We start from the raw sequence: 12165 nt of genomic DNA on the forward strand, positions 1-12165 counted from the left end.
ACAGGAATGTCGATCTGGTGAACTGTCAAAGTAGATTGCTTTGTAGGCTGTCATCAGCCATGACAGCAGACTTATTTCAGCAGAAGACCTTCAACCAGATAAAATGTCATCTGTATTTGGAGATCATCCAATACATCTGTAAGAGGTTCAAGATGATCTGGGTGGGCTTGTTCATGGCTCTGGAAAGTGTTCAGGTTCTTTGCACAGCCTTAGTGGCTAAACTGTGGCTGTCTAGATGTCCATGGATGAAAATTACTATGAGCATGGTGCTGCCAGGGGCTAATGTTAATTGCTGTCCATGGACATCTAGAGAGCCACAATTCCCCCCCCCCTTTGCTTTAGAGTCAAGGCATCCACCATGCCTTGCCCCAGAAGTGACCAGACCATCCTCTGTGGACCTTTTCTCCACTCTCACCTGATCTCCAGGTTCATAAGAAGACACTGAAGTATACGGAGATGGCTATTCTGAGGGCCTTACTCTGGCCTAGCAGAATGTGTTTCACCTCCTTTGAGTTGCCAACCCAGCCAAACCTGACTACTTAAAGGCTGGTGAGCATCTTCAGACATGTCACAACTCACAGCTTGGAAGTCCAGTGGAAACATTACAGTTAGGTTACACTGACAGTTTCAAACCACTCAAATATCTGATAGTCAAGCCACCAACAGGGCATATATCATTAGATGACACCCAACCCACCCCCAGTGTGGCAACCAGGGGACTGAACCGGGAGTTACAGATGTCCATTCTCAAGGTTTTTCAGGGTGGCTTTGATAGGCGCTTGAATACAGACAGATGAAGCATTGGCTTTGTCTAAGATTTTTGGCCACAGAAAGGGCAGATCTTTTTTGTATACCTACCACATTAGTACATTCCAGACAGCGGCATCAATCCTCAAAGTCAGATTAGTTTAACGTGATACTGTCGGCCCTGGCTAGATTACCCTTTGAGCCATTTACTGCATACCCATATAGAGAGTCAACATTCAAAAGAATATATTTCTAGTAGGGGTTCAAGCCACTGGTAGGATCCTGGAACTTAAAGAAATGGTGTGTCTTTTAGTACGGCAGGACATAGCCCTTCCGTAAAGCTTGATTCTTAATCCTTCCTTCTATCCAAATCATGAGAAAAGCAGGACATGACATGAGAAGACCTCAGATTCTATATTTAAGGACCTAAGGAGTCTTGATAGGTGGAAGCCCTTATTTAGGAAGCCTTCTATGTGGGCAGGAATTCTTCTCAGGTGGCTGGAAGATTGCATAAAGAGGGTATATCAAAACTGAAATCCTTCTGCAACATGAACTGAACAGGAGCTGCCATTGCTGTTAGTCAAGGTTGCTTTTCCTTGGAACCACCAGGAATGTAAATTTGCAGATACAACCAGAGAACCTCTGTGCTTAATTTGCATAAAATACATACAGGTTGCAGAATTTGTATGCAGCGTTGCATGCTCTAATACTGCAAGATGCATCTCTCCCCATTTGTAGCTATCTTCAAATGTAAAATGAGAACCAGATGAATACCAACAGGTAAACTTTGAAAAATAGAAATTACCTGGAAAATTTCTATTCCCCCCCCAAAGCACCTCTTTAAAATTAAAATGCAAATCAGTTAAACCAGGAACACTACCCCCACCCCCCACCACCCCCCAGCTACAATGAACCAGGCAAACATTTTAAAACCCAGAAAGTCTTGAAACATTGTTTTAAATAATATTTCAAAACAAAGTGCAAGCTGGTTCTGGAGCAAAACAAGAAAGATGCCTTCCCAGGCAGGTAAACCACAGCAGCCAGAGGCATACTGGCCTTTTCAAAAAATCTCACCTTGAAATAAGTACTTTTTATCCAATTTGCTTACACTCAGATAAGAATGCATGATGTCTGAGTTTTTTTGAGAAAGAGTGGAATAAAGAAAAACACCTGGCCTTAAAATACTAGCCCTGGATATATCTGAATATTTCTAGAAATATTCACAACCCAGATACTTGTAAATCTAAGAATCCTGACTATCATCCAGTTACTTGAAAAATACGGATAAGTTGTTTCTCAGGAATATATTTGTTTCAGATATATGCTAGTGCCCATTCTTAATAGCAGGGGCAGCTGTGCCATGGGGCTATGCTCTATAATGGTGGACAAATGTATGAAAGACTGTTACTGTATGAAAGTAAATGAAAGACTGTTACTCTTGTCTTTCTAGAGCCTGTATCAATCAGCACCTGATGAACAACAAGGACTGTTTCTTCTGCAAAGCCACCATTACGGGTGTGGATGATTACATTAAGCCAGCCACCTCCTAGTGCCTGGGCCCTGCTGGGCAGGGCCACGTGCCTGGGCAGCTTCACCATACCGTGGACTCCCCCCTGCTCCAAGAGGACCTCCGTTCAAAGGCAGCTGCAGTTCAGCCCAGGCTTTATTTAGAACATCTCTTGCAGACCAGGCAGTGCCATCTGCACCACCTAGGCTACATCATACCCCTCAATCCCCCCCCCCCCAATTTAGGTACACTTCCTGTGGCTGTCATTGGCTCCAAGCCAGCAGGTGTTGGGCTATCCCCATGGGGGTATATTCAAGGGGGCTGAATGAGCTCAGGTTTACTACCTCAGCCTGAATCTGCAGCTCCTTTCCTGCAGCTGGCCCAGGAAGTCTGTCTCATGCTGTTGCTGGGACACATCCTCTTCTGCGTGGTGCTCTCCTGCAGCCAGTCTTCTTCTGTGAGGCCTGCTGCCTGCTAGCCAAGCGTGTTCTTGCTGCTGCTGCTAGTACTGCAATACTTTGCTGTTTTACGGTGTGTGGATCAGCTATTTAGGTGGGCATACAGTGCGTAACCTATGGGCCTTGCTACCTGCTGCATTAGCTTTTAACACAGAGGGAGACTGTGACATGGGGAAATCACTTGCTTAGAATGTTGCCGAAGTTGTGCAGCTGAGCCAAGGCCTGTAGAGTGTGGCTGGCTAAATCTGAATCCACTGTTTGCCTCTGGCTCCTTTGCTCTGTTAGTGAACACAGGTGTGTAAGCAGCATAGAAAAAACATTAGGGTCAGGTTTTCCAGGTGGCAAAGCTAGAGGTGCATCTAAGGGCACACTTTCTTGTAATTAACATTGAGAAGTGACGCACACGGCCACCAAAGAGGAGCAAAAGTATGAACAGACTGCTGAGGTTCTCTAAGTAAACAAGTCAGACACTGGCAGGCTCAGGATAGTGTGGGTGATTGTATTGGCTGCTGCAGAGGTGAACCTGATTGCACTGCTACCTTCCACCAGCAGAGGGTGCCCGTGGCACCAGCCCTTCACTGTGTGAGCAGTACTATACAGGAACTGATAAGGGTGTTCCTTTGTTTTTTAATTTACTGTGTGTGATTTGTAACTAGAAGCATGGAGGGGGGCAGCAAACAGTGTGCTTGGAGCAAGGAATTTAATTTATGTGCATCTACAATTGTTTCTCCTCCTCCCTCCCACACACACCTGAGGGAGTGTTACTTCCATACAATGGATTATTAAATTATTATTCCTTATAGGTGTGTTGTGTATTCTTCCTCACAAGTTTGGAACACTATCTTTGAGCTACGCTCTGAATTGTAAAAACGAAAGTACTGCCCAGCATTGGACTTGGAGGCTTTTGGAATATTTAGAAGAAAAGCAGCAGCTTAAGAACTGTCCTCATCTGCCTACCATAACAAAAGAAAACATGAGATATACATCAGTTCCTATTCTTCATTACAATATAATTTTTGTTTCCCCTACTTGGAATAATGCCATTTGTGATTATTGTTTTTGTAAGGCAATAGAGTTCCAAGGGAGTACTGGAAGAAGACTGCATTCAAACTTCCTTCCAAGACACAAGAGCCATCCTGGATAACAGCACAACATGCCACTCATTCTCCTCTACAGGTCGAACCTGGGTCTTTGCAGTCTAATTGCTGCCTGTTTGGTGCTACTGCAGGCCATCTCTTGCTCAGGTCCACTTCCCATGCTAAAGGATGGGCTTTAGCTTGTGCAGCAGAACGAGTGCACAGCTAGCCCAAGTCTTCCTGATTTGTCCCCTCTTCCCAAGCAAAGGACCCGAGTGGCCCCAGCCACCATGCGAAGATCCAGCTCCTTCTGTGTCTTTGCAGTACCCCAGCAAATGGCTAGTTCAGCATCAGGGGAAAATTAAATACTTAAATCCAGATATCAGTGATCCCTTACTGCCAAGGCACAGGATGGGGGTAGCCCCAGTATCAGCAGGGCAGCTTGTCCAGCTCTAAAATCCCAGAGTGGCTACATGATGATGCGTGGCTCTGGCACTGACTCAGCAATGGATTTGTGAGGCAGCACATTGGCCCCATTGAGGTAGAGTTCATCATTCACAATGACATCTTCGCCGAGCACCGTCACGTTCTCCATCCGCACCTGTAAGGAAGTGCAGCAGACACACACCTTATGCCTCTTCAGGATAGCTGGGGAAAGCAGCATTCTGCAAGTCACACTTAAGCGAGCAGGGGAGTATAGGGGCTAGTCACCTCTGTGATACAATTGCCTGCCAGAGTACTGGCTGCAGTGCGAGCACCATGGCAGATCTCACCAATGCCACCAACCCACTACCATCACACAAGATGACTTACTCATCCAGCCCATCAAGGAACGAACTGACACGACTTGCTTAAAGCACATACAGTGGGAAGTAGGCAGGCTGTGCTGTTTTGAGGTCAGAATCACAAGAGGATATCGAGCACATCCCAAATAAATGACTAACCCCGAAACCATGGCACGTGGGGACATTTGTCTAGTGGAGTAAATCTGGCTGGCAATCTGCTGCTGCCCTGGAGCACTAGTGCACTCATTTTGGTTTCGGGGTTTGGTCTCCTAAAGCCTGTTGCTCATGGTAACTTACCCATTGGCCTACAGAGGAGCTCCAGCCAACAATGCAGGATTCAAGCCAAGAATGGGAACGGATGCGCGATCCTTTCAGAACAGTGCAACGCTTGATCCGAACCCCGTCCTCTATCACCACATCTGCTCCAATAGTGACATTGGGGCCAATACTGCAGTTTGCTCCGATCTTGGCAGTTGGGTCCTGGAAAGGAAGAAAAGCCAGCATGAAAGCTGTAGGGTTGCTTTGGATTCCTTGAGTAGTGGAATAAATTCCACCTTTGAGAAGACCAGGAAGGGTCACAGATTGTTGCATAAGATTTCCATACAGCTTCAGGCCCCCCAATACAGCAAGCATTTTCAGAGTTCCTGCCCTACCCCTGCAATAGCCTCCCTACCAGTTCTAGATGAGCCCCAGGTGCCCTACTGAAGGTCTACTTGCTTTTCTACCCATTCCAAAGAAGGGCCAACATGACTTACCACGAGTACATTGCCCACAAAACCTGGTCCTGAATGCAGCCGATCTGGCTGCTTCAGTCGGAGAGACAGCAGATACATGCACATGCCTGTCAAGAAGTCTTTAGGTTGGCCAATGTCCATCCAAAACCCTGTGAGGACAAAGCTGCATTAATCAAGCATCAGTCTCTTGGGGAGATCTTTCACTCGGTGTCACGGGCAGTAGCTGCAGGAGGGGGGGGGGGGAAGAGCTGCAGTGCAGGGCAAGTAGGACTCCAGGCCTAGGAGACTTCTAGTCTTTTCCCTGTGGCATCATGACTCAAGAGACTGTAACTACCAAGATGTGCTGGTAGTACATCTGTACTACCTAGTCTGTAACAATGCTTTTCCTTAGACAGATTAATGGCATTGTTTCAGGTAATGAAAGCAGCTACAGCTAAGCAAACTGTCCATGTGTGCTGGAGAAAGTTTTGAAATTCACCATTAACAGCTTTCAGTATTGCCTCATGACAAGTTTTAAATGTTCTGTAACGTGCTAAATGAGTTTTTCTTCAACTTTTAACCTGTGCTGTGACATTTTGGCAAAACTTCCAGGACAAACATAATTCAAATTCTGCATCTTGATCTTACGTTGCTTCTCAGCTTCACCTTTCAGTAGTCCTATAGTATCAACATTTCAAGTGACACTTCTGTACCTTTAAGTTTAAGAGCTCCTAGTGTGCAGTTTCCAATCTATCCCTGTGCCAGGTTATCATTCTTACCCTGTAGTTCCATGGCATAGAGTTGTCCTTGCTCTGCCATCACTGGGAAGATTTCCTTCTCAATTGAGGTAGGTTGCAACTAAGAGAAAGTAAGAGTTCAATCAACTGCACATCCCTGATTTAGGAGCTAAAAATGTGCAGTTCCTGGGATCAGCTGTTAAAGAAGGCCATATGCATTATGTGCTCTTTGAATTCAACATAGTTTAAAACTTGCAAATGGCAAATCTGGGTTTTACAAGGCTCCCAAAGCCCAATGACAATTCATTTTAAGTGGGCAGCACAAAGCTATACCTCAATTAGTCTTTCCTGGAAAAGATCCCTTTAGACCGTTCATGCCACCTACCTGGATTCTCTCTAGAATGCTTGGGTTGAAGATGTACATGCCAGCATTGATCTTATTGGAGACAAAAACCTGGGGTTTCTCCACAAAGCGGTGTATGCGCCCAGTATCAGCTTCACATACCACTACACCGTATTTTGAGGGTTCCTCCACCTTTGTCACCTGCAAGGTAGCAAAATCAGCATGAGACCCAGAGCTGCATAGCACAGAAATCCCTCCAAGTTATTTTTATCTCATGTTATACATTTTTAAAAGACACCATATATCCAGTAGAAAAGGTAGGCGTAAGTTTAAGTCCACAATGAGTCGTTTCAATCCAATTACATTTGTTCCAGTCAATACAGAAATAAAACAAGATCTTGTAGATATGCAGTTCTTTCTCATAAGAACAAATGCCCTTGGTTAGTAAAGCATTCTTCTAGGCATATGAACAAGGGAGTTGGAAACAGTGTGCTGACTTTTTTAAAATGTAGTTCTGTTTTGGGTTATGTAGACGCAGTTTACATCAAGGCTGATGGAAGCCACAGAGCTTTTGTTCCCATTTCCCCAGAAAGAATCCTATCAGCTCCACAACCAGCAGTGACACTTGAAGCTGACTCTGTGTCCATCAAAGTCAGTTCTGCCTACTCAGACTGTCCAGGGTCTCAGGTAGAGGTCTTTTACATCACCCAGTAGCTGATTCTTTTCACTAGACATCTTGGGGATTGCATGCGAATTTAACCCAAAGGCAAGAATTCTCAGAAAATCCAAAGCCATAAACAGCATCACTTGTATGCAACTGATCCACCTCTGATATTTACCACAATGGTGCCCTCTTTGCCATGATGCCTGTGGAAGCGCACCATGTCTGTAAATGGGAAGTCACAGATCACATCACTGTTGAGTACGAAAAAAGGCTCAGAATTCTCTGTCAATAACTCCCGAGCCAGTGCCAGTGGGCCAGCTGTAGAGGGGAAAGGAATTATTAGTATGCCATGCTTATCTGTGAGTTCTTCAACAACTGTAGCCAACTCAATTTGGGAAGTTCTTTTACAATCTACGAGCCTGAAATAACTAGTGAAATTCTTATCTGCATAGAGGCCAATATTTATAGGGCTGCTGCAGATCTATATTGTGATCTATAACTGACCCCCATAAATCCTCACCACAAGCTCTCTGCTGGAAGCACTCACCTGTACCCAGTGGTTCCTTTTCATGTGACAGGGAAATACGTATGCTCAACTGGAAACAAAGCAGAGAATGTTGAAAGTGAGATGCAACTTAATGTGTTTGTGCCTATTGCCTTCAACACTGTTGTCTAAAAACCCATATACTCTTTTCATCAGACTTTCACATGTCTGTCTACTAGGACAGCAGTCCGCAACCTTTCCATGGATGCGGACTGCTGCCACAGAGTGGGGGCAGAGGGCGACCGGGTCCCCCATGCATGCACGGCAGCTCCGGCACAAGGGCGGACTTTCCACGCATGCGCATTTGAGTCCGGCGGGGGCGCAAACACGCACGCGCATAACTGCTGGCGGCTGTGGCTCCCTCTCCCCGCCCCTCCTCACAGGCAGCGAGCAAAGCGGCCGCAAAAGCGGTCGATTAGCTTGCGGCCCGGCAAGCTTCTTGCTTCGGAAGGGGGGGAAGAGGGAGCCACGGCTGCCGCCGGCTGATTTGGTCGCGGCCTGGCAAGCTTCTCGCTCGGGGGGGGGGGGCAGGGAGAGAGAGCCGTGGCCTGGCTGGGGACCACTGTACTAGGACAACCCAATGGTTCAACTTCAGGAAGACGTTTCGTTGGCATTATAATCACATCAACATCATTCACTGCTTTATAAGATGTAGATACTCACTTTATTCTAACAACTAGCTTTTAAGCCTGTTGCATGCGGGAATGCAACAGGCGCTAGCGGCAGCCCTACCCTGAGGGTGCACTCGGTGACTCACTGAGAATCTCTGCAGGCAGATGGGATGACAGGGCCGGAGTCGGCTTGGGTGACGTGGCCGGCAGGCTGGGGGTGGCTGGGCGGGTGAAGGAGGGTAGCTGCAGAGCGGCTGGGCCGATGGGAAGGTAGGGGCTGGGCAAGAGGGTTTGCGAGCTGCTGGCAGCTCCCGACACTGCCAAGCAACCTTTTGTTCCCGCAGGCTGCTAGGCTGATGCCATGCGGGCCAGTGAGGTGGGAGGCATGGTGATGTGCTCACAGCTCTTAGGCCGCTGGCCAATCTGTCTCTGCTTGGTTACGGGCTCCACAAGTGTGTGGGTATGCGAGCAGCGAGCAAGTCAGGAGGCGTGCTGGTCTGGTGAGGTGCTCGTGGCACCTGATGCCGCCAGGCAAACCAGTGTCTCTGCAGGCTGCTTATTTGAAGGCATCACAGCCATGCAGGCCTGTTGCACAGCAGGAGGTGTGGTGGGCGGGCATGCAGCCCGCTGGTACGATGACTGCACAGGTAGGGGTTGTGCGGCGGAGACCAGAGGCCGCATTTATCAGAAGGCGAGGCTGAGCAGGTCAGCAGCGCCCTCCTCGGCTGCCAGGCATGGTCTGGGCACGAGGTTGTGAGGGTGGCTCGCAGCCGACTTCTGGAGGCGGGCACTCCAGGGGCTGGCCCAATCCGGTCGTGCCCAGCTTTGCTGGGTGCTTCCGGATTGACCCATGCAGGCAGAAATGCAGGCCGGACAGCGGATGCGGTCCTAGACAGCGCTCCTCCCACAGAGGCTTTTCACAAATAATAAGAACAATGGTAAGGATGATGAAAATGAACAGTGTAAATTAGACAACAGAACTTCATACAAGTTCCCACATTGTGCTGTTGCTTTAACAGACAAACCCAAAATGCTTATTTGGAAACACAAGGACACTTAGTTCAATATGTAAGTCAGTTATATGAAGCACAATTATACATTTTTAAAAATCAGTTCAAATTGCCTGAGATGCTGCATCACTGAAAGCCAGTGTGATGTAGTGCTTAGATCATTAGACTAGCATATGGGAGACCAAAGTTCAAATCTCTGCTCTGCCATCAAAACTTGCTGAGAGGACAGGGGCCAGTAATTTAGCCTAACTCACCTCTCAGAAGGATAAAATGGAGGAAAGAAAAATTATGTAAGCTGCTTTAGATCCCATTGGAGAGAAAACTCATACACTGGCTAGTAACACAGCTAATGGCTTTTACAGTGCTTTGTGGCAGTGATGTGGCAGTAGGTAAAAGCAGTGGCAACCCACTCATATTCATCAAGAACACATAAAAATGTACAGAAGAATGGGGTAAACTTCTGGGCAACTACATTTCTACAGTAGGAATACAAGCAAACCAAAGGATAGTCTTGTTAGAAAGAATAGCGAAGGAAACAGCTAAATAATAATTTGAGTTTCGGGCACATGCTTAGCTACTGTCCCCATTCCAACCAGCTCATTTAAACAACCTGAAGAATGTTCAACCTGCAACACATACCTTTTGTTCTTGCGCCTTCATTTCCTTCTCCAGCAGTTCTGACATATAGCTGACAGCAAGTATCACATGGTTTACACCTGCCTATCAAGACAGAAGGAAGTAAAGATCCAATGAAAATTCCAAGTCCAAGTGTCTATTTATACAGCCATTTCAACAAAGTATGTTATCACCTACAAAAATAGTTGTGCTAGAAACAGGGATGGGTAAGTAAGAGAAATATTGGAGATTCTATGAGTTGACATTAAAAGGCTTTAATGAAGGACAAATGAAGATTTTTAATTCTCTCTTTTGACAACCTACTTTGTAGGTCAACACCGAAGCTAATCAGCCACGAATACAGATACATTCCCTTCTATGTGTTAAAAGGAAACGTTGCCTGAATTTAGGGAGCTATTTCTGATATTGTCAAGCTTCTTCCATTAGTTACAACTTCGGATATCAGACATGCACATCAATTCCTACTATGCCAGTAGACAACATAAATCAGATTATACATTCCCTATGTATCCCTCTCTACCTATAAGATCTCTTTTTTGAGGGGGGGAGGGGAAGGATTCTGTCCCTTTACAAAGAACACAAAAGGAAGAAATTCAGTAGTTGCCTCCTGCTTGTTGACTTTCTGCTCTTTAACAACACAAGGCTGTTTGCGGGAAAACTGACAAGTTTCCTCTTCCCTAACATCTTACCTTCACCAAGGCCTCCACCTGATGCAACAGGATGGGTTTGTTACAGAACTCCACCAGCGGCTTAGGGGTGCTGAGCGTCAACGGCCGCAGCCGGGTGCCGTAGCCTCCCACCAAGATCAACGCCTTCATCCTTGCCTGGGGGGGATTGGATTGGAAAGGTGGTGTCAGGCTCTTCCTCGGGCCTCGCTGCCCACCTCCTCCTCCTCCTCCCCCCCCCCCCGTCCCCTGTCCCCTGTCCCGCTCAGCGAAGCTCCAAGCCCTTGGCCTTGCGACGGATCAAGAAGCCGCGCTCCTACCTCCTCCCGTTCACCCGGACCCTGCCCCCCGTCCATTCCGGATTCTCACCCGCCGCTCCCAGCCCAGCCCCACGTTCCACCACAACACTTCCGTCAATCCCCCGTTCGAACTAACTGACCAATCAATGTACGCAACGTGTCCCAGCCATTCAGGGAACCAATGCCCACAGAGAATCAAAGGCTTTGCCTGCCAATCACTTTGTATGACTTCGCGTTGCCGCAGCAACATAGAAACAATAAAAAGGCGCCGGTGTCGTCATATAAAACCGCCGAAATCACTCTAGTGGCCACGTCTCCCTGCATGCCTTGAAGCGGCGCACAAGTTTTAAAGTATAAGCCCCGCCTCCGAAAGGGGTCCAATAGTTCTGACGTAATCAGCGTGCGCTATGATGCTCACCCTAGCAACAAAGGCTTCCCGGTGGGAAAGCTTCCCTCTGTAGCGGTCGCGTTGGTTTTGGGTGATGCTGCCATTCTTGCCGCAGTGTCGCTGGCGCCGCAGATGAAGCGCGTCTCCTTCCCGGCTGGCAGCGGCAGAAGGGCTGGCGAGCCGCAGCTCGGCCAGGAGCAGGCGAGTCATGGGCCAAGGGCAGCAGTCGCCCGGGGTGGGGCCCTTCCCTCCCGCTGACTGGCCGCGTGGGATGGGTCGCTCTTCTGAGGCGCTTTTCTTTGCAAGCTAGCCGAGGAGATGTCGTGGTGTACGCGGAGCATCATTGGCAGACTGCTAAAATAGTTCGATTCGAGTTCAGTAGCACCTCAGAGATCAATAAGTGTTTCAGAGTATAAGCTTTCCAGAGTTCGGCATCTCTGGCTTTCGCCTCTCTGCATGCCAGAGAGTGTGTCACACCCGGGCTTTGTGGGGTTTAATCTTGAGTAAAGGGACATAGGCCTGTTACTTGATTAGTGGAACCTGCATCAGGTTTACCATCATCGAGCCACTAACTTACAAGCTGGTCTGTGAAACTCTGTTGCCAGTGTTGTGTGCCCCATCTCCCCCAGTGTAGTGGAATTTCTTGAGTTCTGTTATGTGGATGAAATTATTATGTGCTACTGAACTGAGCCTGTGGCTTGTTTCCAGTATGGGGACGATGGCCCATGAGGCTGCACCATGCACCATCAAAAGCCCAGTCATGCTGCAAGTGGGTGACGTAAGGACAGAACTAAGCCAGCCAGGTGTTGCAGTGATTGATGTGGTACTACCACACTCTCAGACCATTGATGTAAGTATGAGCAATGAACAAGCATACATATTAGTGTGATCAAAAACCTGTGATTATCCACTATAATTTTATTGATAATCCTATATCTGGAGTTAACTGAGCAGTCCCAAGCAAAATTACACCATTCTAAGC

At 47.5% G+C, this 12165-nt stretch overlaps 3 protein-coding genes across 10 annotated transcripts in view; 2 read left to right on the plus strand and 1 right to left on the minus strand.

Moving 5' to 3' along the window:
• RNF123 (ring finger protein 123) overlaps positions 1 to 3512 on the plus strand; it is a 160240-nt gene extending 156728 nt beyond the window's left edge. For all 4 annotated transcript variants that reach the window (XM_077326087.1, XM_077326088.1, XM_077326085.1 and 1 more), the window contains one exon: positions 2198 to 3512. In XM_077326087.1, the coding sequence (XP_077182202.1) occupies positions 2198 to 2297 (100 nt within the window). In that variant the 3' untranslated portion in view covers positions 2298 to 3512. The remainder of the gene's footprint in view (positions 1 to 2197) is intronic.
• A 185-nt stretch (positions 3513 to 3697) lies between these two features.
• Positions 3698 to 11070, minus strand: GMPPB (GDP-mannose pyrophosphorylase B). Of its 3 annotated transcripts, none has more exons than XM_077326129.1 (10): positions 10936 to 11070; positions 10521 to 10655; positions 9835 to 9915; positions 7578 to 7626; positions 7206 to 7348; positions 6409 to 6567; positions 6066 to 6144; positions 5329 to 5456; positions 4871 to 5053; positions 3698 to 4389 (listed from the first exon to the last, which is right to left on the minus strand). In XM_077326129.1, exons 2-10 carry the CDS (start codon positions 10647 to 10649, stop codon positions 4258 to 4260), a joined length of 1083 nt encoding a protein of 360 aa, XP_077182244.1. In that variant the 5' UTR covers positions 10650 to 10655; positions 10936 to 11070; the 3' UTR covers positions 3698 to 4257. The 3 variants fall into 3 exon arrangements, with proteins under 3 accessions (XP_077182244.1, XP_077182243.1, XP_077182242.1); XM_077326128.1 differs by lacking the exon at positions 10936 to 11070 and adding an exon at positions 10866 to 10925; XM_077326127.1 differs by lacking the exon at positions 10936 to 11070 and adding an exon at positions 10817 to 10872.
• An 80-nt stretch (positions 11071 to 11150) lies between these two features.
• Positions 11151 to 12165, plus strand: part of LOC143832159 (aminomethyltransferase, mitochondrial-like) — a 30934-nt gene continuing 29919 nt past the window's right edge. For 2 of the 3 annotated variants that reach the window (XM_077326110.1, XM_077326112.1), the window contains exons 1-2: positions 11151 to 11384; positions 11892 to 12033. In XM_077326110.1, the coding sequence (XP_077182225.1) occupies positions 11893 to 12033 (141 nt within the window). In that variant the 5' untranslated portion in view covers positions 11151 to 11384; position 11892. The remainder of the gene's footprint in view (positions 11385 to 11891; positions 12034 to 12165) is intronic. The other variant, XM_077326109.1, reaches the window with a different exon arrangement.

The sequence above is a fragment of the Paroedura picta genome, chromosome 3, assembly GCF_049243985.1.
Source record: "Paroedura picta isolate Pp20150507F chromosome 3, Ppicta_v3.0, whole genome shotgun sequence".
NCBI classification, from domain to species: Eukaryota; Metazoa; Chordata; class Lepidosauria; order Squamata; family Gekkonidae; genus Paroedura; species Paroedura picta.

What these genes read in the sequence shown, in the direction of transcription:
- GMPPB (XM_077326127.1), bottom strand. Translation starts at nt 10,852, where the DNA reads ATGGACGGGGGGCAGGGTCCGGGTGAACGGGAGGAG. An exon ending in AAAGGAACCACTGGGTACAG is followed by an intron (nt 7,349 to 7,577) that starts GTGAGTGCTTCC and finishes TCCCCTCTACAG; the next exon opens with CTGGCCCACTGGCACTGGCT. An exon ending in GCAAAGAGGGCACCATTGTG is followed by an intron (nt 6,568 to 7,205) that starts GTAAATATCAGA and finishes GCTACCTTGCAG; the next exon opens with GTGACAAAGGTGGAGGAACC.